General features: G+C 42.3%; 1 protein-coding gene across 2 annotated transcripts; it reads right to left on the bottom strand.

Annotated features, from left to right (window-relative positions):
* Window positions 1-27624, bottom strand: LOC112218475 (VPS9 domain-containing protein 1). 2 transcript variants are annotated; one of them, XM_024379301.2, is made up of 16 exons: window positions 27508-27624; window positions 19260-19332; window positions 18857-19057; window positions 18611-18773; window positions 16130-16244; window positions 9454-9516; window positions 8627-8679; window positions 8242-8329; window positions 8020-8105; window positions 7441-7910; window positions 7230-7359; window positions 6547-6752; window positions 6171-6249; window positions 4013-4117; window positions 1928-2044; window positions 1-844 (listed from the first exon to the last, which is right to left on the bottom strand). In XM_024379301.2, exons 1-15 carry the CDS (start codon window positions 27577-27579, stop codon window positions 1933-1935), a joined length of 2016 nt encoding a protein of 671 aa, XP_024235069.1. In that variant the 5' UTR covers window positions 27580-27624; the 3' UTR covers window positions 1-844; window positions 1928-1932. The 2 variants fall into 2 exon arrangements, with proteins under 2 accessions (XP_024235069.1, XP_024235070.1); XM_024379302.2 differs by having other exon boundaries at window positions 1-801.

Below are 27624 nucleotides of genomic sequence, written 5' to 3'. Positions count from 1 at the left end.
TAATTTCAACAGTATATTTGTTTTAATCATGGTCACATGGGGGCCCCGTATCTCAATTTTGCATGTACTTGTACACAGAGGAATTGATCCCACACATTATCGCACACACATTCCCAGGTAGCACAATAAATACCAACCTAGTTCTTTTCTTTAGAATGATCCTAAAACATCTCCTGAATGCAAGGATTAAAATGAAACTAGAATCTAAATACATCTAAAGGCATATACGGGTCTTCATTTCCACCTCTCCTAAAATAAGAATAATTTATCATCATACTATACTGTAAGCATCTACACAATCATTTATCAATCCATGCTTTTTTAGAGTTTCAAAAATACACACATTTTGCTCTATGGTGGGAAATAGTGTTAAATTAAATTAATTAAATGACAGGGTCAGTTCATAAACGAAAGCAATAAAAATTAGCAATATTGGACAATAGCAATAAAATATTTTCCAGACTTCAGTGACTTATGACAAAGCTTCAAGCACTTGACCTAAATGCCCCTCAAATAAGGGGACTACGCTGTAGTCCATCCAGACATATCACATTGCAGCTAGTCCAAGTAACAGTCAACAGGCCATGTCAAATCACTTGGCTGAACACAAACAGAACTTGGAAATCATGTCCAGCCCATCGGAACCATTGTTGCATAGAAACTACAGTTCAATAGGGATCACTTTAAAAAAAGAAAATGTATTTGAAAGCCGAAGTATAGGATCCTTTCTTGCGCAGAATATCTGAATGAAGTTGAATGGTGGTCCAGTCTGCAGCTAACAGGCACTGCCACTCCAGAGCACTGCAACAAGGGGAAATACAGGTTTCCATTTCAAAGCAGCACCCTGAAACAGCAAACAATAAGCACTCAATTCATTGGTACCCAACACCCAGATACACAATGTGAGACCAACAATGTGCTCAAGTGTCCCGTTACTGTATTTAATGGATGCCCTTTCAATCAATGAACTCGTGGGTTGAATGTTCTTAGGTGTAGAAAAGTTGCTATTCACTTGGTCCAGGGTTGCATTCCGATCCTTTACCCTTCTACCTAAAGTGTACACTTGCTTACACACCCTCATGGAGTTAAAAGCATTGGATTAGTGTAAGCATGGGCTAGGGAGTTTCCCTTTTACACCAGTCCATTCCTTCTGACATCCATAAGGGGTGAAAGAGTCCACACTTCAGAGAGAAGGGGAGAGAATCAGACTACAGCACTAGCCTGCACCTCCATATTATGTAGAAGTGCAGTACAGAGCCCATGTGTGTAGTTCTACAGAATCTTTTCAGATCAATTGGAGATGAACTAAGAATGTCAATAATCCCCAAATTCCAATGAAATTATTTGATTAAATTCTGTAAAACATTGATTGGCCACTCAATAAGACTACAGGGACACTCCAAATCACCCCCCTTTATATCCATGGCGACAACGGACCATTCCATTTAGGACGCATGAATTGGGAGGAGATCGGATTGACATTTAAACAAAATCTGTTATTCCATCTGAAATGTGAAACAGAGGAGTCCTTCTCATAACTGAACAGCCTTGCATAACTGACAGGAGTTTAGGTGGTACTGTTTGATGATGTCATATATAATTAATCCCTGTGTAAATTCTCCAGCTCTCGGAAGACTGCTCAATGGCCCGCTATACTATACGACTCATCCAACTTCATAGATACTGAGAACAATGAACCCTCCAACCCCAATCAGTTCAATCACTTCTAGTTGGGCCCTTTCTCAATGTTATCATAGAATTCTCAACTTAACATTTCATTTCATTTTACCATTGTTAAGGGTAACATCAAAACAACTGAGATTAAAAACTAAATAATATTGAAGAATTGCCTCTAAAACAAGGATATATTTGAGAAAGATCTTGTTTGTACTCAGTGTGACGTTTGATCATCTTGGAGGTATATTACCTGTATCAGGCCGATTTAGTGTTGTGCAACTGAAAACCTCCTGTGTGCAATGACTCCACATATTGCAGAGCACTTTGCATAGAGGTCAAGCAGTAGCCCTCCTCTCCAATCAGATACCTGAGATAGAGAAGAACTGTTAGAACTCTCTGCACCATCGTTTTACAATTTACAGACAGATCAATAAAAGAAAATCAACATACAGTGGGGCAAAAAAGTATTTAGTCAACCAATTGTGCAAGTTCTCCCACTTAAAAAGATGAGGCCTGTCATTTTCATCACATATACACTTCAACTATGACAGACAAAATGAGAAGTTTGCTAGAGAGCATTTGGATGATCCAGAAGAAGATTGGGAGAATGTCATATGGTCAGATGAAACCAAAATATAACTTTTTGGTAAAAACTCAACTCGTCGTGTTTGGAGGACAAAGAATGCTGAGTTGCATCCAAAGAACACCATACCTATTGTGAAGCATGGGGGTGGAAACATCATGCTTTGGGGCTGTTTTTCTGCAAAGGGACCAGGACAACTAATCCGTGTAAAGGAAAGAATGAATGGGGCCATGTATTGTGAGATTTTGAGTGAAAACCTCCTTCCATCAGCAAGGGCATTGAAGATGAAACGTGGCTGGGTCTTTCAGCATGACAATGATCCCAAACACACCGCCCGGGCAACAAAGGAGTGGCTTCGTAAGAAGCATTTCAACGTCCTGGAGTGGCCTAGCCAGTCTCCAGATCTCAGCCCCATAGAAAATCCTTGGAGGGAGTTGAAAATCCGTGTTGCCCAGCAACAGCCCCAAAACATCACTGCTCTAGAGGAGATCTGCATGGAGAAACGGGCCAAAAGACCAGCAAGTGTGTGAAAACCTTGTGAAGACTTACAGAAAACGTTTGACCTCTGTCATTGCCAACAGAGGGTATATAACAAAGTATTGAGATAAACTTTTGTTATTGACCAAATACTTACTTTCCACCATAATTTGCAAATAAATTTATAAAAAATCCTACAATGTGATTTTCTGGATTTTTTTCTTCTTCTCACTTTGTCTATCATAGTTGAAGTGTACCTATGATGAAAATTACAGGCCTTTTTAAGTGGGAGAACTTGCACAATTGGTGGCTGACTAAATAATTTTTTGCCCCACTGTAACCTCATCATCATTGTAGATTGAGTGATTGAATACCAACACCTGATATGTTATTCATTTTGCCCTTAACAACAAATCAACGCTCACATCATTTCCTTCTGAGGATTACCATAAAGATGGTTTTATGCAACAACTTCCCTCCTCATATCAGACCATTCCATGACTAAACAAGGCAAATGGTCCAGTAAAACAAGTGTTTTTTTCCTGGCCCATCTGTATATAAAAGGGGGAGGGAAGAGCAGATTTGTGGGGAGGATAAAAAGGCAGGACAGTAAGCAGGGTGGAGGTTTTCATAAGGGAGCAGTGAAAGGCCTGGGCCTCAAGTCAACTCTTGGTGACCTTAAGCTAATGAGACCAAGACACGAGAGCAACTCATGCCAGGGCTGTGTGTGTGAGAGTGAGCGAGTGAGAGAAAGAGAGATCGAAAGATATCTATCCATAAGCTTCTATGATGGGGGTGGGCCGGGGGCGCGTGCTTTTATAGGCATGTAAATAACATCACCCCATCCTCTTTACTTTTTGACGTGTCATTCTGGAAATCACAGCAATAATTCCTACATGGGGGGCCCGCCTCTGTAGGGCCTTGGACCCAGTGAGCCCAGCCTTCCCTACACTCTGCTCTTCCAAACCACTGAGCTGTATAAACATCAAGTAGGCTTTTATTTGTATTTTTTATTGGAAAGGAAAACCAAACCAGAATATCCCCACATTCCTTTATCACTGCCAATCTAACCAGCCTATTAAAGGCTGTTTTTACTAAGATAAATAGAGCTCTCGGGTGTGGTCTGAGCTGACACGCAAAGGGAAACTGATACAGACTAAGCCAGAGGTTGACAGTCTCCAGAGTTGAGATTGGAGGGGGAGAGGTACAATGGAGTTAGGGACATGTTTTCTGTGAGGTGAACTTTAAAAGTGTGTATGTAAGTTGGAGACCTACCCTTCATGAATGAACTCCTCCAGGGCAGCACACTCTGACACCAGCTGAGGCAGCTCACAGTGCAGAGCCACATAGGAGAGGATGGGCAACAAGTCATCTGCCCCACTAACAAAGAAGAAATTAAATCATATTTGAAATGGTTGTGTTAGAATTCAATTGTTAAAAAAATATATAATCTGTTGTGGTACACATTTTCACAAATTATAATATCTCCACTGGTCCAGTGACCCTTATTCAATCACCCATCAACCGCAATCACAGACTTCTTTGCGTGAGAAGGTGGAAGACTGTCCCCTTACTGACCCAGCCAGAGGTAACCAAATCCCTGGCATGCAAGTTAAAGAGGTGTGGACCGTGTCATATAACCCCAGAGAGCAAGGGCTCACACTTCACACCCATAATCAAAACCAAAAATAATGATAATTTTTTAAAAATCACACCCTCCTTAACTGTAAATACGCAGAGACACATACATTGCTAGAACCTTCAAATTAGTGTCTATAAATTCCAGTTTTAGCATAAATATCAAATTCAGGGTCAAACATGAAGCGTCATAATGCAACCAGTCATAGACAAAGTTGACATATTTTTAAAGACATTACAGTGTTCTGAAAAATCTTAGAAAAACATTTTTGATATTGAAAAAGACAAAGTGAAGAGAGATGTAGAGGAGTGTGAGGGACAAAAATTTATCGAAATGGGAGTTGGTTCAGACAAAAGAGGATAGAGAGGACAAAATGAGCCCCCACCTAGTCAGAAACAAAAGAAAGAATGAGACAAACAATGAATGAGGAAGTTGGCTGCAGACTGTGTGTGTGTGTGTATGTATGTATGTATGTATGTAAAAAGGAAACTAAGGTGACAAGAAAAAATGGATTGATAATGTTCACACATGCGTACTGCATTCATACTTTCATGTGAACACAATAGAAAGTAATTAGTGAGAATAATGGTCACATTGAAGCCATTCATTCTACAGTCCCAAACCGACTCCTCAGAATAGGAAGCACTTCTTTCAATAGTGTGGGCAACATTTTTCTTAAAGTGAAACACACTGAACATTAAGAAGCAATGGAGAAAAGATATTACCCCCTAAAATGGAAACTGTTGGAAACAGTATGCCATGTTCAAAACCAATCACACCACACACCCCAAAATATCTTGACGAGACCTAGCTGACTAAACTCCACTCCATGCTGAAGGAAGTTCCTGATGAACTCCACCAACAGAGTGGAGCAGAGACCAGGCTTTGTGGAATTCAGCTCCGACTACATCGATACAAGGAGACAGATACAGAGCATGAGCTTTTCTCTGAATGCCCCTAAAACATTAATATGAGACAGAGAAAATGAGAGGGCCAGAGATTTGTTTTGTTGGGCGTGGGAGCATAGAATTGGAGCCCACAATCCTCTAACAGTTTAGTTTTAAAGGTGCCTTGTATAAGCTCATGCAATGGGCTACAATGCAGACAGCCGTTTACTGGGTGTCATTTGGGTAGCTTGTGGACTGGTTCTTAAATATTTGTGATCTACCTCATCAGTTTCCTGCCTACACTGGCAAGCCTCATTAAATCCTCAAGTAGCAGACCCCTAAATCAAGCAAACAACCCAGTAAACTTCCTCACTATATTACTCGCCCCCAACCCCAACCTCAAGCATGCCTTCGCGTCTACGCTCTGTATTCCCTTCAGATGGTCTCTGATCTATAGCTCTTTCTGCTACTCAGTAGAGCTGCTTTCCCTCCCACGGCTCCTATGCCAGCTGGGACCTGCCAGGGTAAGTTCCAGACAAGGCGACCCACTTTGAGGGTCGGCCAGGATGAGGCACTCTGCAGGGGGCGGTGAACCTTGGCCAGACCCCTACTGCGTCTGGCCTTAGTGAGCCCTGATGAAGTCTGACAAGTCGACCATTGACTGAGGCAAGAGGTCCTAAATTATATTAGGATACACCCCCTCCCCAAAAAGATTCTGTACCGTAAGTCCTAGTCTTTATAAAGCACAAACAGAAGAATGAGGGGAAAAAACATTGAAATATAAATAACACTATTTGAAATGTGTGCAAGTCAGTGTGAGAAAGAGAGAGAGAGACCTGAGAGGGAAATCAGCATGATCCAGCACGTGATCATGTTCATAAAAGCAATGTTGCAGTACTAGACTCACATGGCTGCTGTTTTGGAATCCGCCTCATGAAGGCAGCAGTAGTCCTCAGCACAAGCACAGATCAGACGCAATGTCCGAACTGCAATAGAACAGAAAGCAAAAACAAAAGGTGACTAATAGATAGGGATATGGAAAACAACATCAATTACATTACACAATTAGACCAAACAAGTCCATTCAGCTTCCAGCCTGTCTAAAATAAAGTGTACTGGATGTTATTTTGCCAGAGAGACATGGATTTCCCACCCCCCCATTTCATTCATTCAGCACAATAAACAGTGGTGCTAGTAGAGATCAAATGCTTCCCCTGTATGAGCAATGTGAAGAACACTTCCCACACTATCATTGTCCAGTGAGGGTTAAGGGGTTCACTCACCAATGCACTCCAGCTTTTTCTGGGGACAGCAATCTCTGCACAGCAAGCGAAGCTCCTGCACTGCTGATTCATAGGGGTAGGAGCCATGCAGCACAACATGGTCTTGGGGGTACAGTTTCGATGCGACACCAACGTCACCAGGTGAGGCGTCCTGATACAGCCTCATACTGGACTCAAAGGACAGCTCCCGCTCTCTGTGGACCTTCCTGCATAGTCCAGGACACACAAAGATACAAGGGGTTCCCATGAATAATCAACAGGTTTTGTGACATGACTGACAGCAGCTGTCATACTGAACTACTTTCTAAGTGAACATTAGACTGAATAGATCAACGAACGGTTGCACAACAAACTTGTAACAGGTCTAGAAATCATCTCACTAAACTGATAGCATAAATCAACAATAGGAGAAGAGGGAACAGCTTCTACTTGTAGCCTACTGACGCCATCTACTGACCACTGCCTGGCATCCGACTCATTCTGCATGCAAGGAGGTTTCAATCATCATCAGCATCATCATCACAAAATCTGTAAATGTGATCAGAGCAGCAAAATACATAGTGCTGGACTGGGTTTTAGTATATTGGCCATAAAAAGCAGTCATATAAGCACCGACTGTAAATTAAAAGACTAGAAAATTGTAAAAAAGCTAAACGAGGGGTTAAGACCTGAAGCTGCTTTACCTGAAGAGGGTCAACAGAGGGCTCCAGATGGGAGTGAAGAAGGCTTCCTCTATGCTGGCCACACACAGGTCCTTAGAATTGGCTGTGTTCAGACACTCAAATGAGAGCAGACACAGAGACAGCAGTTGATCTGGAACACAAAAAAATATGTTTATCATTTCTTCTATATATTTTCATTAGAGAACACATTTCCTGTCAAAGTGAGGTTTACCAATGGCAATATGGATGTCCTTCACTATAGCCTTCAGGTGCTTTTTGAGAGCATGCATCTCCAAGTCCTGAACGAGGAACTCCTGATCTAACTGTGATGGTTCAAAGATCATGTCAGGGTCCCTATGAGAGGGGTCCCGGTCCATCTGTGTCAGGAACTGCTCCATATCCTCAAACAAATTCTCCCTGTCCAGAGTATGGGGCCCATCACTATCCAACTCTGCCTCGTTGGCATTATGGTCATGGGAGGAGGAGATATTGAGAGAGGCATCGGAGGACAGACTGTGACCTGTGCCAGATTTTGAAACATTCTGATGAGAGTCTGAGATCAACAAGCTCTGAGTGCTGCGGGAGGGTTTCATGGGCAGGGCAGGACTTGCAGGTAGACTCTTGCTCACGATTGGATAAAGCCTGTTGTAAACTCTGTACTGGAGCCTTTTCAGTAGCTTAATCACAGGGTGGTCTGGACAGCTAGGATACATAGAGCACACAACAAGTTACTCCTCTATTGAAATGGAAATTAAGTAACATTATGTTTGGCAAAATATATGATTGCCTTGTGCTGCCTCGTGTTCAGTACCTGAGAAGACATGAAACAAGGCCGGTGACCAAGGTGGCATCATCAGGATTTTTCTTGAGTTTCGCTTTCCAAAGCTTGGGCCAGTCCTGTAAGTCAAACACATACACAGGATGAGGACAACTCAACAACAGTCACTTAGCCAATAACCTTATTCTCTGAAAACACTGAAGTTCACTTATCAACACAAAGGCTTGTCAAGTTGTTACTGAACTCTGAACTCACATGATCTTGTTCATATTCCAAAATATTTGTGTACAGAACACGTTGTTCCTGTTCTTCTCCATTAATTGTTCCAGACGCAGCAAACCTCCTGCATACAGCACAGACAGATTACTAATCTGATATATGGATGTAACTGGAGCTCAGCTCCAAGCACCATTCATTGACTTTCATTCATGGGTGGATTGAGTGGGTAATGAAGGGAAATCGTTTGGAAATATTCTATACTTAACTGCAAGCACACAAGTATCAGCTTTCTGTTCTGATTCTAATCCCTACACAGTTATACTTCCGACATGTCTTATGCTGTTAGCCTGTAAGGCCATACAACTGAGGCTTGTACTGTGATGTGTAACGAGCTCTACTGTCTAGGTGGATGAATGTTCACCTGTTGGCCTCCTCCTGCAGCCTCAGTCTCCTTTCCTCCATCTTCCTTTGGAGCTTCACAGACATTAAGGAAGTCTTCCCAAATGTCCACTGGCTCTAAACATAATATAGCAGCTCACCCCAAAGCTATATGCCTACCACCATGGACAACCAACAGCATTCATTATCTCAGAAGGTGTTTACCTTTAAAACACCAATAGGTCAATCACTATAATAGATGATGTAACCCTTTAGGCTACTCCTTGCATGGTCTGCGGGGGTGTCCGGTACACCAGTGCAAGAGGTGTCTGGGATGTGTGTTCCACGGGTCACACGTAGGGATCCTTGAACCAAGATACCATCATTTGGATCCTGGTCTTACTCAAGTGGACAGTCTTACCCAATAACCCCTAGACTTATATAATAATAAACTAACCCCGAAAGTCTAGCCTGACGAGTCGATAACACACACCAAATTCTTCAGCTGCTCTGTCATTCGCTACATACTTTAGTCTGAGACTGCCATCATTGAAATCGTGTTTGTGATGACGAGGGGCGTTGCACAAAACAAAGTCATCAGCGATTGGATCGTCTCTAACCAGTCATAGTATCAAAGCCAATGACAATGTCAAACTGCTGCTTTACCCACGTGTGTTCTGGCTCCGGCCCAACCCACAAATCAGACGGTCCCGAATGTGTTCGTATTCGATGAAGGGTCGGGGAGGTACTCAGATCCAGACTCACTGCGGAGAAGAAAATAACGTCCGTGGCCTAGTGTTTGGCTGGAGCAAGGACTATGGGTAGCCAGGCAACTGAAAGTCCACATTAAATATCAGAAACAAAGGATACAGCATCTTGCCTGGCCTTGGCAATAATCAGGTTCTCCATCATCTGCCTCTGAAGAGAGAGAGTCTGAAAGAAAATGTATAAATATTTAGGATTTCTAAACCCTTTCTAGAGATGTTAAAAGCATGCATGTCAGATATCTCACACACAATGTAATTAGTAAATAAGAAAAGCAATATTTTCCAGGAGGCAGAATTCTTGTTGAAAAGGTAAAGATAAAAGTTATTATCACCTCAACACTACAACCAGTATTAGCCTGAGGTCGGCTAACTGCTGACCGATTGCATTATATATGGCTTATCGGGGTCTGAACAATGAAACGTCATAGTTTAAGGGTTGTCATTGATTGCACTCGAGTAGGCTACTGGAGAACTAACCACCCTGCGAGTATATACGAGGAAGTCTGTGCTACATCTCTTAGTGTGCATAACGCATCATTGGAACAATTAAAGTACATGGATATAAAAAGTACAAAAGTATGTGGACATCTGTTCATCATTAATATGGAGTTGGTCCCCCCTTTGCTGCTATAACAGCCTCCCTCTTCTGGGAAGGCTTTCCACAAGATGTTGGAACATTGCTGCGGGGACTTGTTTCCATTCAGCCACAAGAGCGTTAGTGAGGTCGGGCACTGATGTTGGGCGATTAGGCCTGGCTTGTATTCCAAGCTTACCCTAGTAAAACTGACTATCCTACCGATCCTCGACTTCGGCGATGTCATCTACAAAATGGCTTCCAACACTCTACTCAGCAAACTGGATGCAGTCTATCACAGTGCCATCCGTTTTGTCACTAAAGCACCTTATACCACCCACCACTGCGACTTGTATGCTCTAGTCGGCTGGCCCTCGTTACATATTCGTCGCCAAACCCACTGGCTCCAGGTCATCTACAAGTCCATGCTAGGTAAAGCTCCGCCTTATCTCAGTTCACTGGTCACGATGGCAACACCCATCCATAGCACGCGCTCCAGCAGGTGTATCTCACTGATCATCCCTAAAGCCAACACCTCATTTGGCCGCCTTTCGTTCCAGTACTCTGCTGCCTGTGACTGGAACGAATTGCAAAAATTGCTGAAGTTGGAGACTTTTATCTCCCTCACCAACTTCAAACATCAGCTATCTGAGCAGCTAACCGATCGCTGCAGCTGTACATAGTCTATTGGTAAATAGCCCACCCATTTTCACCTACCTCATCCCCATACTGTTTTTATTTATTTACTTTTCTGCTCTTTTGCACACCAATATCTCTACCTGTACATGACCATCTGATCATTTATCACTCCAGTGTTAATCTGCAAAATTGTAATTATTCACCTACCTCCTCATGCCTTTTGCACACATTGTATATAGACTCCCCCCTTTGTTTTCTACTGTGTTATTGACTTGTTAATTGTTTATTCCATGTGTAACTCTGTGTTGTCTGCTCACACTGCTATGCTTTATCTTGGCCAGGTCGCAGTTGCAAATGAGAACTTGTTCTCAACTAGCCTACCTGGTTAAATAAAGGTGAAATAAAAAAATAATTCCGTGTTCCAATTCAGCCCATGTTTAATGGGGTTGAGGTCAGGGCTGTTTGCAGTCAAGTTCTTCCACACCTATCTTGACAAACCATTTCTGTATTTCTGTTCTGATTTCCCTTCACTGGAACTAAGGGCCTAGCCCCGAAACTTAAAAAACAGCCCCAGACCATCATTCCTCATCCACCAAACTTTACAGTTGTTACTATGCATTCGGGCAGGTAGTGTTCTCCTGGCATTTTCCAAACCCAGATTCGTCCCTTGAACTGCCATATGGTGACGCTTGATTCATCAATCCAGAGAACACTTTTCCACTGCTACAGAGCCAACACTTCTCCCGACGAACAGTTATTGTGCTGACGATGCTTTCAGAGGCAGTTTTTTGGTAGTACCGAGGACAGACTATTTTTATGCGCCATGAGCGTTAGCTCTCGGCGGTCCCGTTCTGTGAGCTTGTGGCCTACCACAATTGCAATTCTGTAGATCATCACATTCTTCACCAGCCTATTGATTTCATATGAACACACATGACTTTTGCAATTTCGGCACAGCAACGGCTTTCACAAACGCTCTCACTGCGTATCTTACATATCCCAGCTTCACGAGTAGGCAGATACTTCTTCAAACATCAGTAAAACCGATTTTCTTTCCTCCATCTATTACAAGGTTTAGTCGACATGCTTTAACCCCTCCTGGAATCTTCTGTGTAAGATAACTAATCACAATGTCCAACAAGACTCCATATATGACACCTTTAAAACAAAGAAAGAAAAAAACGTTTTTTTTTTTAAAAATAGGTAGTATCCCGTTTCTCAGTGTCATGGCTGAACAAGGACAATATACATCTAGATGGTTTGTCTATGTATCAGCAGGACTGAACGGCGGCGCAGTGTAAGCTCAAGGGGGAGGTGTGTCTTTGTTAACAACAATTGGTGCACAACCTCTAATATTAAGGACGTCTCAAGGTTCTGCTTGCCTGAGTTAGAATACCTCATCAAATGAAATGTATTTATAAAGCCCTTCTTACATCAGCTGATATCTCAAAGTGCTGTACAGAAACCTAGCCTAAAACCCCAAACAGCAAGCAATGCAGGTGTAGAAGCACGGTGGCTAGGAAAAACTCCCTAGAAAGGCCAAAGAGAGGAACCTAGAGAGGAACCAGGCTATGAGGGGTGGCCAGTCCTCTTCTGGCTGTGTCAGGTGGAGATAACAGAACATGGCCAAGATGTTCAAATGTTCATAAATGACCAGCATGGTCAAATAATATTAATCACAGTAGTTGTCGAGGGTGCAGCAAGTCAGCACCTCAGGAGTAAATGTCAGTTGGCTTTTCATAGCCGATCATTAAGAGTATCTCTACCACTCCTGCTGTCTCTAGTGAGTTGAAAACAGCAGGTCTGGGACAGGTAGCACGTCCGGTGAACAGGTCAGGGTTCCATAGCCGCAGGCAGAACAGTTGAAACTGGAGCAGCAGCACGTCCAGGTGGACTGGGGACAGCAAGGAGTCATCATGCCAGGTAGTCCTGAGGCATGGTCTTCATAAGCTGTGGACCACACTATTTACCAAGAGAGTTTATATATATTTTTCGTAGCCGTCTATTTACCACCACAAACCGATGTTGGCGCACTCAACGAGCTGTATAGGGCAATAAGCAAACAAGAAAATACTCATCCAAAAGGCGGCACTCTTGGTGGCCGGTGATTTTAATGCATGAAAACTGAAATCTGTCTTACCTCATTTCTACCAGCATGTCAGCTGTGTAACTAGAGGTGGGAAAAAATAAAATAATAATACAATTTTTTAAAAACTTGTAGGTCACCTTTACTCAACAGACAAAAATGCATACAAAGCTCTCCCTTGTCTTCCACTTGGCAAATCTGACCATAACGCTATCACCCTGATTCCTGGTTACAAGAAACTAAAATTAAAAAACGGGAAGTACCAGTGACATGCTCAATATGGAAGTGATCCGATGGAGCGGATGCTAAACTACAGGACTGTTTCACTAGCACCAAGATTCATCTGATGGCATTGAGGAGTTAACCACATCAGTCTTCACTAATAAGTGCATCGACGACATCGTCCCTAAAGTGACCGTACGTACATATCCGAGCCAGAAGCCATGGATTACAGGCAACATTCGTACTGTGCTAAAAGGCTAGAGATGCCGCTTTCAAGGAGCGGGACACTAATCCGGATGCTTATAAGAAATCTCGCTACGACCTCTGACGAACCATCAAACAGGCGAAGCTTCAATACAGGACTAAGATCAAATCCTAATACATCGGCTCTGACACTTGTCAGATGTGGCAGGCCTTGCAAACTATCACAGATTTCAAAAGGGAAAGCCAGCCACGAGCTGCCCAGAGACGTGAGCCTACCAGACAAGCTAAATGCCTTCATGCTCACGTCGAGGCAAGCAACACTGAACCAATTGAGAGCACCAGCTGTCAGACGACTGTGTAATCAAGTTCTCCGTAGCCGATGTGAGTAAGACCATTAAAACAGGTTAACATCACAATGCCCAGGGACAGACTGATAACCAGGACACGTACTCAGAGCGTCTTCACTGACATTTTCAATCTCTCCCTGACCCAGTCTGTAGTACCTACATGTTTAAAGCAGACCACCATAGTGCCTGTGCCGAAGAACACCAAGGGAACCTGTCTAAATGACTATCACCCCGATGTACTCACATCTGTAGCCATAAAATGCTTTGAAAGGCTGGTCATGGCTCACATCAACACCATAATCCCAGACACCCTGGACCTACTCCAATTCGCATACCACCGAAACGGATCCACAGATGAAGCTCTCGCGATTGTACTCCACACTGCCCTTTCCCACCTGGACAAGAGAAACACCTATGTAAGAATGCTGTTAATTGACTAAAGCTCAGCGTTCAACACCATAGTGCCCTCCAAGTTCATCACAAAGCTAAGGATCCTGGGACTGATCACCTCCCTCTGAAACTGGATCCTGGACTTCCTAACAGGCCGCAAACAGGTGGTGAGGGTAGGCAACAACACATCCGCCATACTTAGTCCCCTCCTGTACTCCTTGTGGACTACAGGATACGGAGGGCTGAGCTCGCCCCCATTCAGATCAACAGAGCTGTTGTGGAGCGGGTCGAGAGCTTCAAGTTCCTCTGTGTCCATGTCCCTAAGGATCTAGCATGGTCCACACACACCAACGTAGTCGTGAAGAGGGAACGACAGCGCCTCTCCTCCCTCAGGAAGCTGAAAAGATTTGGCATGGTCCCTCAGATCCTTATAAAGTTCTACGGCTGCACCATTGAGAGCATCTTGGCTGGCTGCATCATCGTGTGGCATGGCAACTGCATGGCATCGACCGCAAGGCGCTACAGAGGGTAGTGCGTATTGCCCAGTACATCACTGGGGCTGAGCTCCCTGTCATCCAGAACCCCTATACCGGACGGTGTCAGAGGAAGGCCCTAAAAGTTTTCCAAGACTCCAGCCACCCTACTCATCACATACACTACTCCTGCTACTGTTCATTTTCTGTTATTGTGGACTATTCACTTTATTCCTAGTTGTACAGTACCAGTAAAAAGTTGACACGTCTGCTCATTTCAGGGTTTTTCTTAACTTTTTACATTGTAGAATAATAGTGAAGACATCAAAACTATGAAATAACACATATGAAATCATGTAGTAACTAAAAAAAGAAAACAAAAGTGTTAAAATCAAAATATATTTTATATTTGAGATTCTTCAAAGTAACCAACCGTTGCCTTGATGACAGCTTTGCACACTGATGTCTACACTATTATTTTACAATGTAGTTACTTTAAATATTTTTGTATGCTAATTTCTTTCATATTTTCTCTCTTTTTATCGAATATTTAGAACATACAATATACTTGCAGTGAAGCCGCTCAACAACTACATCACATTAGTCATCTAACAGACTCACATCCGGAGTGACACACAGAAGCAACAAGGGTCAATGCCCTGCTCAAGGGCACATCGACGGATCTCCCACAAGTTCAAAAATGGGGACCCGAATCAGCGATCCATCAGCCACTGGCCCAAGCTCCCAACCGCCAGCCCTCCAAGATTCCCACCCCCACAGTTCCTCAAGAGCTGCCCCTCAACCATCCAAGACCCCCACCACCCCCGAGAATGTTTAAAAAAAATATATACATACTTCCATTCCCCACCCCCAAGACCCCCCAAATGTACCAAAAACAAACAAAATGAACAAAAGACAAAGAGAAAGGAAAACAACAATGCAAAAAAGTTGTCCAAACTTTTGACTGGTACTGTATGTACATATCTACTCAATTACCTTGTACCCCTGCACATCCTGACTCAGTACTGGTACCCTGTGTATGTAGCCAAGTTATCGTTACTCATTGTTTATGTATTATGACTTTTCTAATATTTCTCTCTCTCTGCATTATTGGGAAGGGCCCGTAAGTCTACACCCATTGTTTACGAAGCATGTGACAAATAAAATTGGATTTGATTGAGCCGAAAATAAAAGCTCTCCATTTCAGATTCTGATCATTTATAGAGCTACAATGCCTTCTCCTCCTCCTCCTCCTCCTCCTCCTCCTCTTTTGAGACAAAGGAAATAAAAATAAAACCACTCCTGGTCCCTCTGACTACCTTTCTTAATGCCTCCTTTAACATATTTGTGACCTCAAATTGATCGTTGTTGACGAATTGCACTCCCACCAGAAACCGAAGTTCTCCCGTCTTCCATTCATTCTCAATTAATTAATTCAATCCCGCACCATCAGAATCAACCTGCACTTCCACCATTTTCCCTCCTGAGCTCTTGTTGGGTCCATCTTTGATTTTATACCAACATCAGGTACTCAAGTGTGTGTGTGCCCGTGCACAATATGTGTAGTGAATATAACAGCTGTGTGGATTTCACAACCTTTCTTCTTTACTTTGGATGACATTTCAATTGTGATAAATTGAGGGTACTTGTTAGTAAATGACTTAGTAAGTTTAATACTGTGTGTCATATTACAGTAGACCAAAGCTAAAAAGAACGTTTGTGATATCCACACAGACGTTATATCCACTACATAAAAGTTTGACACACACACAAACTTTGTTCAACTGAATATGGTGTGTGGTGTCTGTTTGGTATAAGTGACATAATAACACACAAACACTGACCAGAGAAGTCTTCTGTGTCCGGGCCTGAGCAGGGGGCAGTCGGGCCAGACGAGCTTCACAATTCGCTTTCAACTTCTGGTTCAACCGTGATGCCTCCTCTATGGGTGTAAGCTCCCTTTCATATACACAAAAACATACAGAAATATTTAGTCACATCTTACCAAAGGTTTAAAAAGTATCAAGACTACAACTGTGGGCACACTATGTGCATTTCAGTTCTGCAGTATTAAAATACTCTGCACTAACCAAGTCTGTTTTTAAGTAATTAATAAAAAATAAAAAACATAATATACACTGTGTACAAAACATGACGCCTCTTTCCAAGACAGACTGACCAGGTAACTCCAAGTGAAAGCTATAATCCCTTGATGTCACTTGTTAAATCCACTTCAACCAATGTAGATGAAAGGGAGGAGACAAGTTAAAGAAGGATTTTTAAGCCATGAGACAGTGCCTTCGGAAAGTATTCTGACCCCTCGACTTTGCACATTTTGTTACGTTACAGCCTTATTCTAAAATGTATTAAATAGTTTCGCCCTCATTCTACACACAATACACCATAATGATGAAGCAAAAACAGGTTTGGAAATGTTTGCTAATTTATATTAAAATGAAATACATTTCCATAAGTATTCAGGCCCACTTTGTTGAAGTAACGATTTCAGCCTCAAGTCTTCTTGGCAAACCTGTATTTGAGGAGTTTCTCCCATTCTTCTCTGCAGATCCTCTCAAGCTCTGTCAGGTTGGATGGGGAGCGTCACTTCACACCTATTTTCAAGTCACTCCAGAGAAGTTTGATCAGGTTCAAGTCCGAGCTCTGGCTGGGTCATCAAGGACATTCAGAGACTTTTCCCGCTCTACTATAAAGGCCTATAAAGGCCTGATTGGTGTGCTGCAGAGATGGTTGTCTTTCTGGAAGGTTCTCCCATCTCCACAGAGGAACTCTAGAGCTCTACCAGAGTGACCATCGAGTTGTTAGTCACTTCCTTGACCAAGGCCCTTCTCCCCTGATTGCTCAGTTTGGCAGGGAGGCCAGTTCTAGTCTTGGTGATTCCAAACTTCTTCCATTTAAGAATGATGGAGGCCACTGTGTTCTTGGGAACATTCCCAAGAACATTCAATGCTGCAGAAATGTTTTGGTACCCTTCCCCAGATCTGTGCCTCGACACAATCCTGTCTCAGAGCTCTATGGACAATTCCTTCAACCTCTTGGCTTGGTTTTTGCTCAGACATACAGACATACACTGTCAACTGTGGGACCTTATATTGACAGGTGTGCGCCTTTCCAAATCATGTCCAATCAATTGAATTTACCACAGTAGAACTGCAATCAAGTTTTGAAACATCTCAAGGATGATCAATAGAAACAGGACGCACCTGGGCTCAATTTCGAGTCTCATAGCAAAAGGTCTGGATACTTATGTAAATGAGATGTTTTTCATTTGTAATATATTTGAAAATAAAATCCCAAAAGCTGTTTTCGCTTTGCCATTATGTGGTATTGTGTGTAGATTGCGGAAGATTTTTTTTCTTACATTTTAGAATAAGGCTGTAACGTAACAAAATGTGGAAAAAGGGAAGGGGTCTGAATAGTCAGCCGTTTCCCATGTGTATCAAGAATGATCCACCACCCAAAGGACATCCAGCCAACTTGACACAACTGTGGGAAGCATTGGAGTCAACAATGGCCAGCATCCCTGTGGAACGCTTGACACCTTGTGGAGTCCGTACCCCGACGAATTGAGGTTGTTCTGAGGGAAAAGGAGGGTGCAACTCAATATTAGGAAGGTGTTCCTACTGTTTTGTGCACTCAGTGTATCTGCAATAATAGTGGAATTTTATTCACAAAACAAATATTTTGGACCGATACAAAATTGCATTCTGATGGTGCAGCCTTCCTATTTGACAACAAAAGATGTTGTCAAATGGGAAAGCTGCACCCTCCCTTCAGTGTCTCACAGAGGCTTGGTAATCCCCTCAGGAGCAGAATCAACAATGGTAGACTTGTGTAGTAGAATTCGCTCTGCCATTTCCTGGTTTTAATAATGTCAGTTTGTGACAAAACAAGCAAGTATAGTGTAGAGAATCATTGTACATCTAAACCGATGTGAAACATATTTTAAATAACCAAAAATATTGTATTTTCAGATGTTTGAAACTGGTGTTCAAAACCGAGAGTAAAAAGATGCAAACGTGGGAAAGGGGAGTAAAGCTAGGAGGGGGAGAATTGTTTGAATTCAGGCTGTTGTTGCAATTTGCTTAGTTTCCACAAGGGGGCCACATTCTACATCTAGATTACTTAATCACCTGCCTCTTTCACAATGTAAAAAAGTTCTACATTGACAACCATTCTCCAATTGACTTCTGATGAAGGCGTCTCATGAATACTGTAAACAGAGTCATCCTGCTGTCACTGAAGGGCTATTTATATTTCCCATTTGCACCCCGATTGTTTAGTCCTCAGTTTCTATGATAACTCACTTCCTGGTGTCCTGTGACTCCACTGTCTGCAACCTCTGGAAGACTTCTGGGGGCAGGAAGAGGGAGACCACCCCTCCACCCTCAGAGAGAACTCTGCGGTGTCCAGGCCTGGGGTTATATTTAGGCCCCGAGTCAATAATCTTCTCTTGTGGTTGTGGCAAAACTGGAGGAGGGACAGGAGGATGATACATTCTGGGAAAAAGTCATATGAAAAACATAGCAAAATTTGAGGATAAATAAATTTACCAATCTTTCCAGGGTTTACTGCAACAGATGGGGCTAAGGCTGTGGTCAGGCTGAGTGCTGCTGAGTTGGTTGGTGTGGTGGTGGAAGAGGGAGGGGTAGGGGGTTCATCTCTCTTTCCTACGAAGGACTTGACTCTCTCCAAACACTGCTCAGCTAGCCTCAACATCTTTTCCACCTCTACTGCTACCATCTCCTCCTCCTCTGGGTGAGGAAAGAGAAAATAAAATAGCAGTTAGTGAAGAAATTATCAATAAAAACACAGCCATTAAGATGTAGTTGCAGTCCCATCTTGAAAGCATCACAACAACTCTCATTTACAGAGCACCTCTTGAATGAAAGGAGATGTATGAATTGTCCTTTATTTAGTTTTGCATAATGGAATATAGTCCAGGTCTCATCTTACTCCTTGATTCAGCATCCTCCAGAAGTGCGTGGGAGATGAAATTGATACTCCTCAAGTATTCACAGTAAGCTTCCTAGAGAGAAAAAGTCAGCTGTAAACTTCCAACAGTTGAAACATAGAACATTATCTATATGTTTTAATGCTATTATCACATAATACCAACAGGGCAATAAAACATATAGATAGAACATTAATCACATAATACCAACAGGGCAACTACTGTAACAAATGATATTGCAGCAGTTACATTTTTTAATTTTACAGTGAGGATGACAGTGAAAAAAATTGTTACATGTTGCCACTGCAGAGAAGGGTGTGATTGCAGCCCGCAATTACCTGTGCAGTTCGATCCACCATAATCATTTTGCAGACCATAATTAATCTACTTACATTTAAATTAAAGTTTATGCTTATAATTTCCAACATTGGTAAGCTATATTATAATTTCCGACATTTGGTCGGCCATTTACTTGTCAACTATAGTGTGATACATGCAGCGCCTCTTTTGTCATAACTTATTGGCCTAGAACAGTGGTTCCCAAACTTTTTATAGTCCCGTACCCCTTCAAACATTCAACCTCCAGCTGCGTACCCCCTTTAGCACCAGGGTCAGTGCACTCAAATGTTTTTTTTACCAACATTCCCGGCCTGCAACACACACACACACTATACGATACATTTATTAAACATAAGAATGAGGGTGAGTTTGTCGTCACAACCCGGCTAGTGGGAAGTGACAAAGAGCTCTTATAGGACCAGGTAACAAAAAATAATCAAGAATTTTGCTCTTTATTTAACCATCTTACATATAAAACCTTATTTGTTCATCGGAAATTGTGAATAACTCACTACAGGTTAATGAGAAGGGTGTGCTTGAAAGGATGCACATAGCTCTGCAATGTTGGGTTGTATTGGAGAGAGTCTCAGTCTTAAATAATTTCCCACACACATTCTGTGCCTGTGTTTGGTTGTCATGCTAGTGAGGGCCGAGAATCCACTCTCACATAGGTACGTGGTTGCAAAGGGCATCAGTGTCTTAACAGCACGATTTGCCAAGGCAGGATACTCTGGACGCAGCCCAATCCAGAAATCTGGTAGTGGCTTCTGATTAAATTCAATTGTCACAGAACCGCTTGTTGCAATTTCGATGAGGCATAATTGCGCACCCAACTCACTCAGGTGCGTCGCTATATCACATTTGACATTGTCCGTCAAATGAGTTCATTTGCACACACAAAAAATCATACAATGATGGAGGGACCTGTGTGCTGTCCTTGTTAATGCAGACAGAGAAGAGCTCCAACTTCTTAATCATAGCCTCAATGTTGTCCCACACATTGAATATAGTTGCGGAGAGTCCCTGTAATCCTAGATTCAGATCATTCAGGCAAGAAAAAACATCACCCAGATAGGCCAGTCATGTGAGAAACTCGTCATCATGCAAGCGGTCAGACAAGTGAAAATGGTCAGTAAAAGAAAACATGAAACTCATCTTTCAATTAAAAAAAAAAAGTATGCGTTATATGGTCGGTGCCTATAGTGCAGTGCAGAAAGAGTTTAGTGGCCTTGCTTTAACAAAGTTAACCACTTTCACTGTAGTGTCCAAAACATCTTTCAAGCAATCACTTGGCAGCAAGAGCCTCTCAGTGGAAGCTGCAGTGTACCCAAGTGGTGTCGGGAGCAACTGCTTGCACGCGTGTTACCACTTCACTATGTATCCCTGTCATGGCTCCCGACGCCACTTTTGTAGACTGCAGCATCCGCCGAGAGGCTCTTGCTGCCAAGGGAATGCCTGACAGCTTTTCGAAAATGTGAAGAAAACTAATTTTTAATGGGAATCACATTTTTATTTGGCGTACCCCCGACAGCATTGCACGTACCCGTACCCCAGTTTGGGAATACCTGCCCTAGAAGACTAAATAAAGTAGTGCATACCAGAATAATGTCTTACATCGATAGAAGGAATGCATTAGTAATCTATAGTTAACACCAGTGAAGTTGTCTGTTTAGTTTAGGGACTGGGGAGAAAACGCAATCATTTCAAAATAGTAGAAAGATTATTCCTGTGTAAAATGTTATCAATTTGACTGGTTTTATAGAAATTGCAAAGCGGAGAAAAATGACAAGACATTTCTGATAAGACTGCAGTTCATCTTGGGTGCATATTTTGTGGTTGAAATACTGTCTGCAGTTTCAAAGATAAACACATTACCCTCGCATTCGCATTGTCGCAAGAGACGCTGAAAAAAAGAGACCATATTTCTCCACTCCTTTTCCTGAGACAAAATACTTTTTTGTTGAATAATTTCAATGTAAGAAATGCATAATTCTGCAGGAGCTAATAATATATTACGCTACATGTCAGGTTAAAGGCCTACAGTCAGTGTCCATATTTCTGTTACTATTCCATTTAACCCATATACAGTGCATTCGGAAAGTATTCAGACCCCTTGACTTTTCCCACATTGTTTCGTTACAGCCTTATTCTGACAAGGATTAAATTGTTTTTTTTTGTCATCAATCTACACTCAATACACCATAATGACAGACTTTTTCTTCTTCTTTGCAAATTTATTAAAAATAAAAAAACGGAAATATCACCATTTACATAAGTATTCATACCCTTTACTCTGTACTTTGTTGAAGCACCTTCGGCAGTGATTACAGCCTCAAGTCTTCTTGGGTATGACGCTACAATCTTGGCACACCTGCATTTGGGGAGTTTCTCCCATTCTTCTCTGGAGATCCTCTCAAGCTCTGTCAGGTTGGATGGGGAGCCTCGCAAAACAGCCATGTTCAGGTCTCTCCAGCGATGTTCGATCGTGTTCAAGTCGGGTCTCTGGCTGGGCCACTCAAGGACATTCAGAGATGTGTCCCAATGCCACTCCTTCATTGCCTTGGCTGTATGCTTAGGGTCGTTGTCCTGTTGGAAGGTGAACCTTCATCCCAGTCTGAGGTCCTGAGTGCTCTGGAGCAGGTTTTCATCAAGGATATCTCTGTACCTTGCTCTGTTTATCTTTGCCTCAATCCTGACTAGTCTCCCAGTCCCTGCCGCTGAAAAACGTCCCCACAGCATGACATTGCCACCACCATGCTTCACCGAAGGGATGGTGCCAGGTTTCCTCCAAGCGTGACACTTGGCATTCAGGCCAAAAAGTTTAACCTTGTTTCTCATGGTCTGAGAGTCCTTTAGGAAAACTCCAAGCGGGCTGTCATGTGCCTTTTACTGTGGAGTGTCTTCTGCCTGGCCACCATAAAGGCCTGATTGGTGAAGTGCTGCAGAGATGGTTGTCCTTCTGGAAGGTTCTCCCATCTCCACAGAGGAACTCTGGTCACCCTGACAGAGCTCCAAGGGAAGTGACCAAAAAAAATGTATGAAGAAAATAAAAGTTTGTATACATTTTTGAATAAGGATGTAACATAACAAAATGTGTAAAAAGGGGTCTGAAAACTTTCCGAATGCACTGTACTTATGAGGAATATTATGTTCATGGATACAGGGATACTCATGAGCAGGATATCAAAGGTGCATGTAAACAGCTTATCCCGAATAAGCGGGATATGAGCTATTATCCGGAATACTGTGTGCATGTAAACGCGGTCACTGAGTGCTAGCTAGAGCTGCAGAAACGTTACAGACAGGAGACGGGGTGACACCGGTAGCTAGCTAGCTAGGACACCCGTAGACAGTGTCCTTCACCACCAGCTATGCACTGCTTTCCCGCAGTTTTGTTAACGTTACATGCTGACCACACCCGCTGTGTTGCTTACGCGAGCATTGCAAAATAAATGTACACATCCATAATTTCATCCCAAACTGCTCGCGAGCGTCTGCGTAGCCATATGCTAAATAAATTACTTGGTTCTATTTTAGACGCCCTGCAAGTCCTGCCTCATTGGTTTTTAGGCTCATAACCACGTGGGTGATTGAAAGACGAATGAGGTCCACAAAAAAAAAAGTGTTACCGAGAGCAATGTGGCAAAATTGGCAAAATTAGCCAACAAGGCATTTGTGGTAAGTGCATGGGGGCCATCAATTTTATGCACAGCCGCTATTGGCGGTACGGTTCTAGAAACATAAAGCCCTCTACTTTCATATCACATCAAAATCATTTCACGATGGCAAAATATACACTTACGGTTAACACAGTTGCAGGCGACAGTATTTTTCAGTGACAACACGTTTGTGGCGTCCATCTTCCGTTTACACAAAGATGTTCGAAGACGCAGATAGCTAATTAGCACAGGTAGTCGACTGTCTTCCATCTGTTTTCCATAAACAAGTGCTGGAACATGGTTCTTTATGTTTCCAAAACGTTGGCACAAAAGATGTGGCCAAGCACGACTCCAACACCATCATTAAGTTTGCTGACGACACCAGTGGTAGGCCTAATCACCGTCAACGATGAGACCTGGCAGTGTGGTGCCAGGACAACAACCTCTCTCTCAATGTGAGCGAGACAAAGGAGCTGATTGTGGACTATAGGAAAAGAAGGGCCGTACAGGCCCCCATTAACATCGATGGGACTGAGCGGATCGAGAGTATCAAGTTCCTTGGTGTCCACATCACCAACAAACTATCATGGTCCAAACACACCATGACAGTTGTGAAGAGGACACGACAACACCTTTTCCCCCCCAGGAGACTGAAAAGATTTGGCATGGGTCCCCAGATCCTCAAAACATTGTACAGATTCACCATCGAGAGCATCCTAACCTGTTGCATCACCACCTGGTATAACAACTGCGGCCCAGTACATCACTGTCAAAGACTCCAGTCACCCAAGTCAGACTGTTCTCTCTGGTACCACATGGCAAGCGGTACCGGAGTGCCAAGTCTAGGACCAGAAGGCTCCTTAACAGCTTCTACCTCCAAGCCATAAATCTGCTGAACAATTAATCCACCCAGACTATTTACATTTTATACACACTGATACATAGAAAAAAACTGAAATACTGTTATTTTTCCTGGAAAACCGCCCTTTCCGTCCTCGTGCTAGCTAGCAGTAACCACCACAGCCAATCAGCTCCTTTGTTGTTCAACGCGATGTGCAATTCCATAACGGCTGTTGTGGCTAATGCTAGCTAGCATGAGGATGAAAAGGGCAAACTAGCAGTATTTCAATCTTCTCGATAGAGCAGTGTGGATAAAGGTCAAAGTTGGAGTACAGTGGCATACAGGGTTGGGTAGGTTACTTTCTAAATGTAATCCGTTCCAGTTACCTGTCCAAAATTGTAATTAGTAACATTATGTTATTGAATTTGGGTAATCCAAAAGTTCTGGTTCATTTTCATTACTTTCCCCTTAAAGAGGCATTAGAAGACAAATGAATGTTGCCAATTGAAGAACATTTATTGCAGGATAAATCAATGTTAGAGTTCACATAGCTGGCTATAAATGGATGTTACATTTTACTTTATGGGGTGGTTATGTAGGCTTCTTCTAACCCATTGCTTTCTTACTACAGAAAAGAATACAATTAGGTTTTATCTTTATCAAATGTTATTTGTCACATGCGCGGAATACAACAGGTGTACAGTGAAACGCTTACTTACAAGCCCTTAACCAACAATGCAGTTAAGAGAAGAATAAGAACTAATTTAAGAGCCGCAGTAAATAACAATTGCGGGGTTATATACAGGATGTACCGGTACATTACATTAAAAACCAAAGTCTGTCAGATTTCCAGTCATTCCAATTAATGTAATACCCCTTGACATTCAAGAATAGGACTTGGAAATATGGATGTACTGTACCAGTCAAAAGTTTGGACACACCTACTTACTCTAGGGTTTTTCTTTATTTTTACATTGTAGAATAGTGAAGACATCAAAACTATGAAATTACACATCATATAGTAACCCCCCAAGTGTTAAACAAATCAAAATATATTTTAAATTTGACATTCTTCAAAGTTGACACCCTTTGCCTTGATAACAGTTTTGCACACTCTTGGCATTCTCTCAACCAGCTTCATGAGGTAGTCACCTGGAATGCATTTCAATTATCAGGTGTGCCTTGTCAAAAGTTAATTTGTGGAATTTCTTTCCTTCTTAATGTGTTTGAGCCAATCAGTTGTGTTGTGACAAGGTAAGGGTGGTACACAGAAGATAGCCCCTCAGGAAAGAAAGAACCAGAATTACCTCTGCTGCAGAGGATAAGTTCATTAGAGTTACCTGCACCTCAGATTGCAGCCCAAATAAATGCTTCACAGAGTTCAAGTAACAGACACATCTCAACATCAACTGTTCAGAGGAGACTGCGTGAATCATGGTCGAATTTCTGAAAAGAAACCACTACAAAGGACACCAATAAGAAGAAGAGACTTGCTTGGGCCAAGAAACAATTGACATCAGACCAGTAGAAATATGTCCTTTGGTATGATGAGTCCAAATTGGAGATTTTTGGTTTCAACCGACGTGTCTTTGTGAGAAGCAGAGTAGGTGAACGGATGCTCTCCAAATGTGTGGTTCCCACCGTGAAGCATGGAGGAGGTATGGTGGTGCTTTGCTGGTGACATTTATTTAGAATTCAAGGCACACTTAACAAGCATGGCTACCACAGCATTCTGCAGCAATACGCCATCCCTTCTGGTTTGCACTTAGTGGGACTATCATTTGTTTTTCAACTGGACAATGACCCAACACACCTCCAGTTCTGTGTAAGGGCTATTTGACCAAGGGGAGTAATGGAGTGCTGCATCAGATGACCTGGCCTCTACAATCACCCGACCTCAACCCAGTTGAGATGGTTTGGGATAAGTTGGACCGCAGAGTGAAGGAAAAGCAGCCAACAAGTGCTCTGCATATGTGGGAACTCCTTCAAGACTGTTGGAAAATCATTCCAGGTAAAGCTGGTGGAGAGAATGCCAAGAGTGCGCAAAGCTTTCATCAAGGGTGGCTACTTTGAAGAATCTCAAATATACTACATGATTCCATGTGTTATTTCATAGTTTTGATGTCTACTATGTAGAAAATAGTAAAATAAAGAAAAACCCTTGAATGAGTAGGTGTGTCCAAACTTTTGACTGGTACTGTGCATATTAGCAAAATTGTTTTACCCGAGCTGAACTCCCTCAAACTTGTTGCAAGAGGTCATTTTTCATTGGATGTCCGCTGGTTGCAAAAAAAAAATATTGATAGGCAGCTTTAACTTATTCAATTCAACAATTATTATTTAAAAATACCCATATTCATTTATGAACAGCCATCCACAACAACCACAATCTGTAAGGCGCAAATAGCTAAACGAAAGATCAGCAATGTGATTCACATCAATGCACTATGCAGATATCAATAACTTGATATCTGTATCGACTGTAAGCCACACCCTTGCCATTGGAAGACATATCTCGGACTGTAGCCGACAAAAGGATATTCCTGCTCATAATCATAGTGGTCTCTGACTTGTGGTCATCCTCGCTAAGGCCGAACAAATATTTTTTCCTCAGTGGCGGCAGGTAACCTAGTGGTTACCTAGGGCCAGTGACAAAAAGGTTGCTAGATCAAATTCCTGAGCTGATAAAGTAAAAATCTGTCGTTCTGCCCCTGAACAAGGCAGTTAACCCACTGTTCCTAGGCCGTCATTGTAAATAAGAATTTGTTCTTAACTGACTTGCCTAGTAAAAAAAAAAAAGGTTAAATAAAATAAAGTAATCTATTTCTTCAAAAGTATCTGTAATCTGATTACAGGTGTTTTAATGTAACCACAATTGCATTTCTGACCCCAGTACAGCTAGGTGTAAACAAGCAAAAATCTAGGGTCAGGCATTCTAAGCATCTAGAATGGGCACCAGTAGTGTATGCAAATACACCCGCGTTGCTAAAAGCACCCATCTGTTATCCATCGCATCAGATTACACATACATTTTAAGATAAAACGTTGCACATGTATAATACTGCAACGATGGCATAGCCTAAACGGAAAAAAACTGATAATACGTTTATTTCCCTTTTGGCCCACATTTCAATCCCATGGACAATTATGGAAATCTAGAAAAAGAAAAAAAAGAGTTACTTTTAAACACAAGCAGGAACCAATAGGAAGTTCCTGCAAATGCAGGAATGCCCACAAGCAAGAAACCTCCGAATTTCAGGCCGCAATCACACACTATAGACTGCAGCTGGCATCGGATAGCCCCGCCTATTTTGTGGTTGTTTACATCAACGATAAAGCGTATATCTCGTGGCTATATAACTCGTTTGCCGCTGAAATTGTAAATCTTTTGAAATATAGACATTATAATACCTTTTGTCGGTTCCCCGCGTCCAGTTGTATAGCTACTTTAGCCATTTTCATGGCATTTTGAAGGGGCTTCATTGCAACGCAGCGCCAACTGCGGCCAATCAATGTTCCGGATATGCA

The sequence above is a fragment of the Oncorhynchus tshawytscha genome, linkage group LG19, assembly GCF_018296145.1.
Source record: "Oncorhynchus tshawytscha isolate Ot180627B linkage group LG19, Otsh_v2.0, whole genome shotgun sequence".
Classification (NCBI taxonomy): Eukaryota; Metazoa; Chordata; class Actinopteri; order Salmoniformes; family Salmonidae; genus Oncorhynchus; species Oncorhynchus tshawytscha.
The sequence above is the reverse complement of the archived record's forward strand: the minus strand, read 5'-3'. Positions and strand labels throughout refer to the sequence as shown.

Coding starts and splice junctions, on each gene's coding strand:
- LOC112218475 (XM_024379301.2), bottom strand. CDS start 27,579: ATGAAGCCCCTTCAAAATGCCATGAAAATGGCTAAAGTAGCTATACAA. Junction 19,333..27,507: donor ACGCGGGGAACCGACAAAAG/GTATTATAATGT, acceptor TTTTCTCTCTAG/GAAGCTTACTGTGAATACTT. Junction 6,250..6,546: donor GAAAAAGCTGGAGTGCATTG/GTGAGTGAACCC, acceptor GTTCTATTGCAG/TTCGGACATTGCGTCTGATC.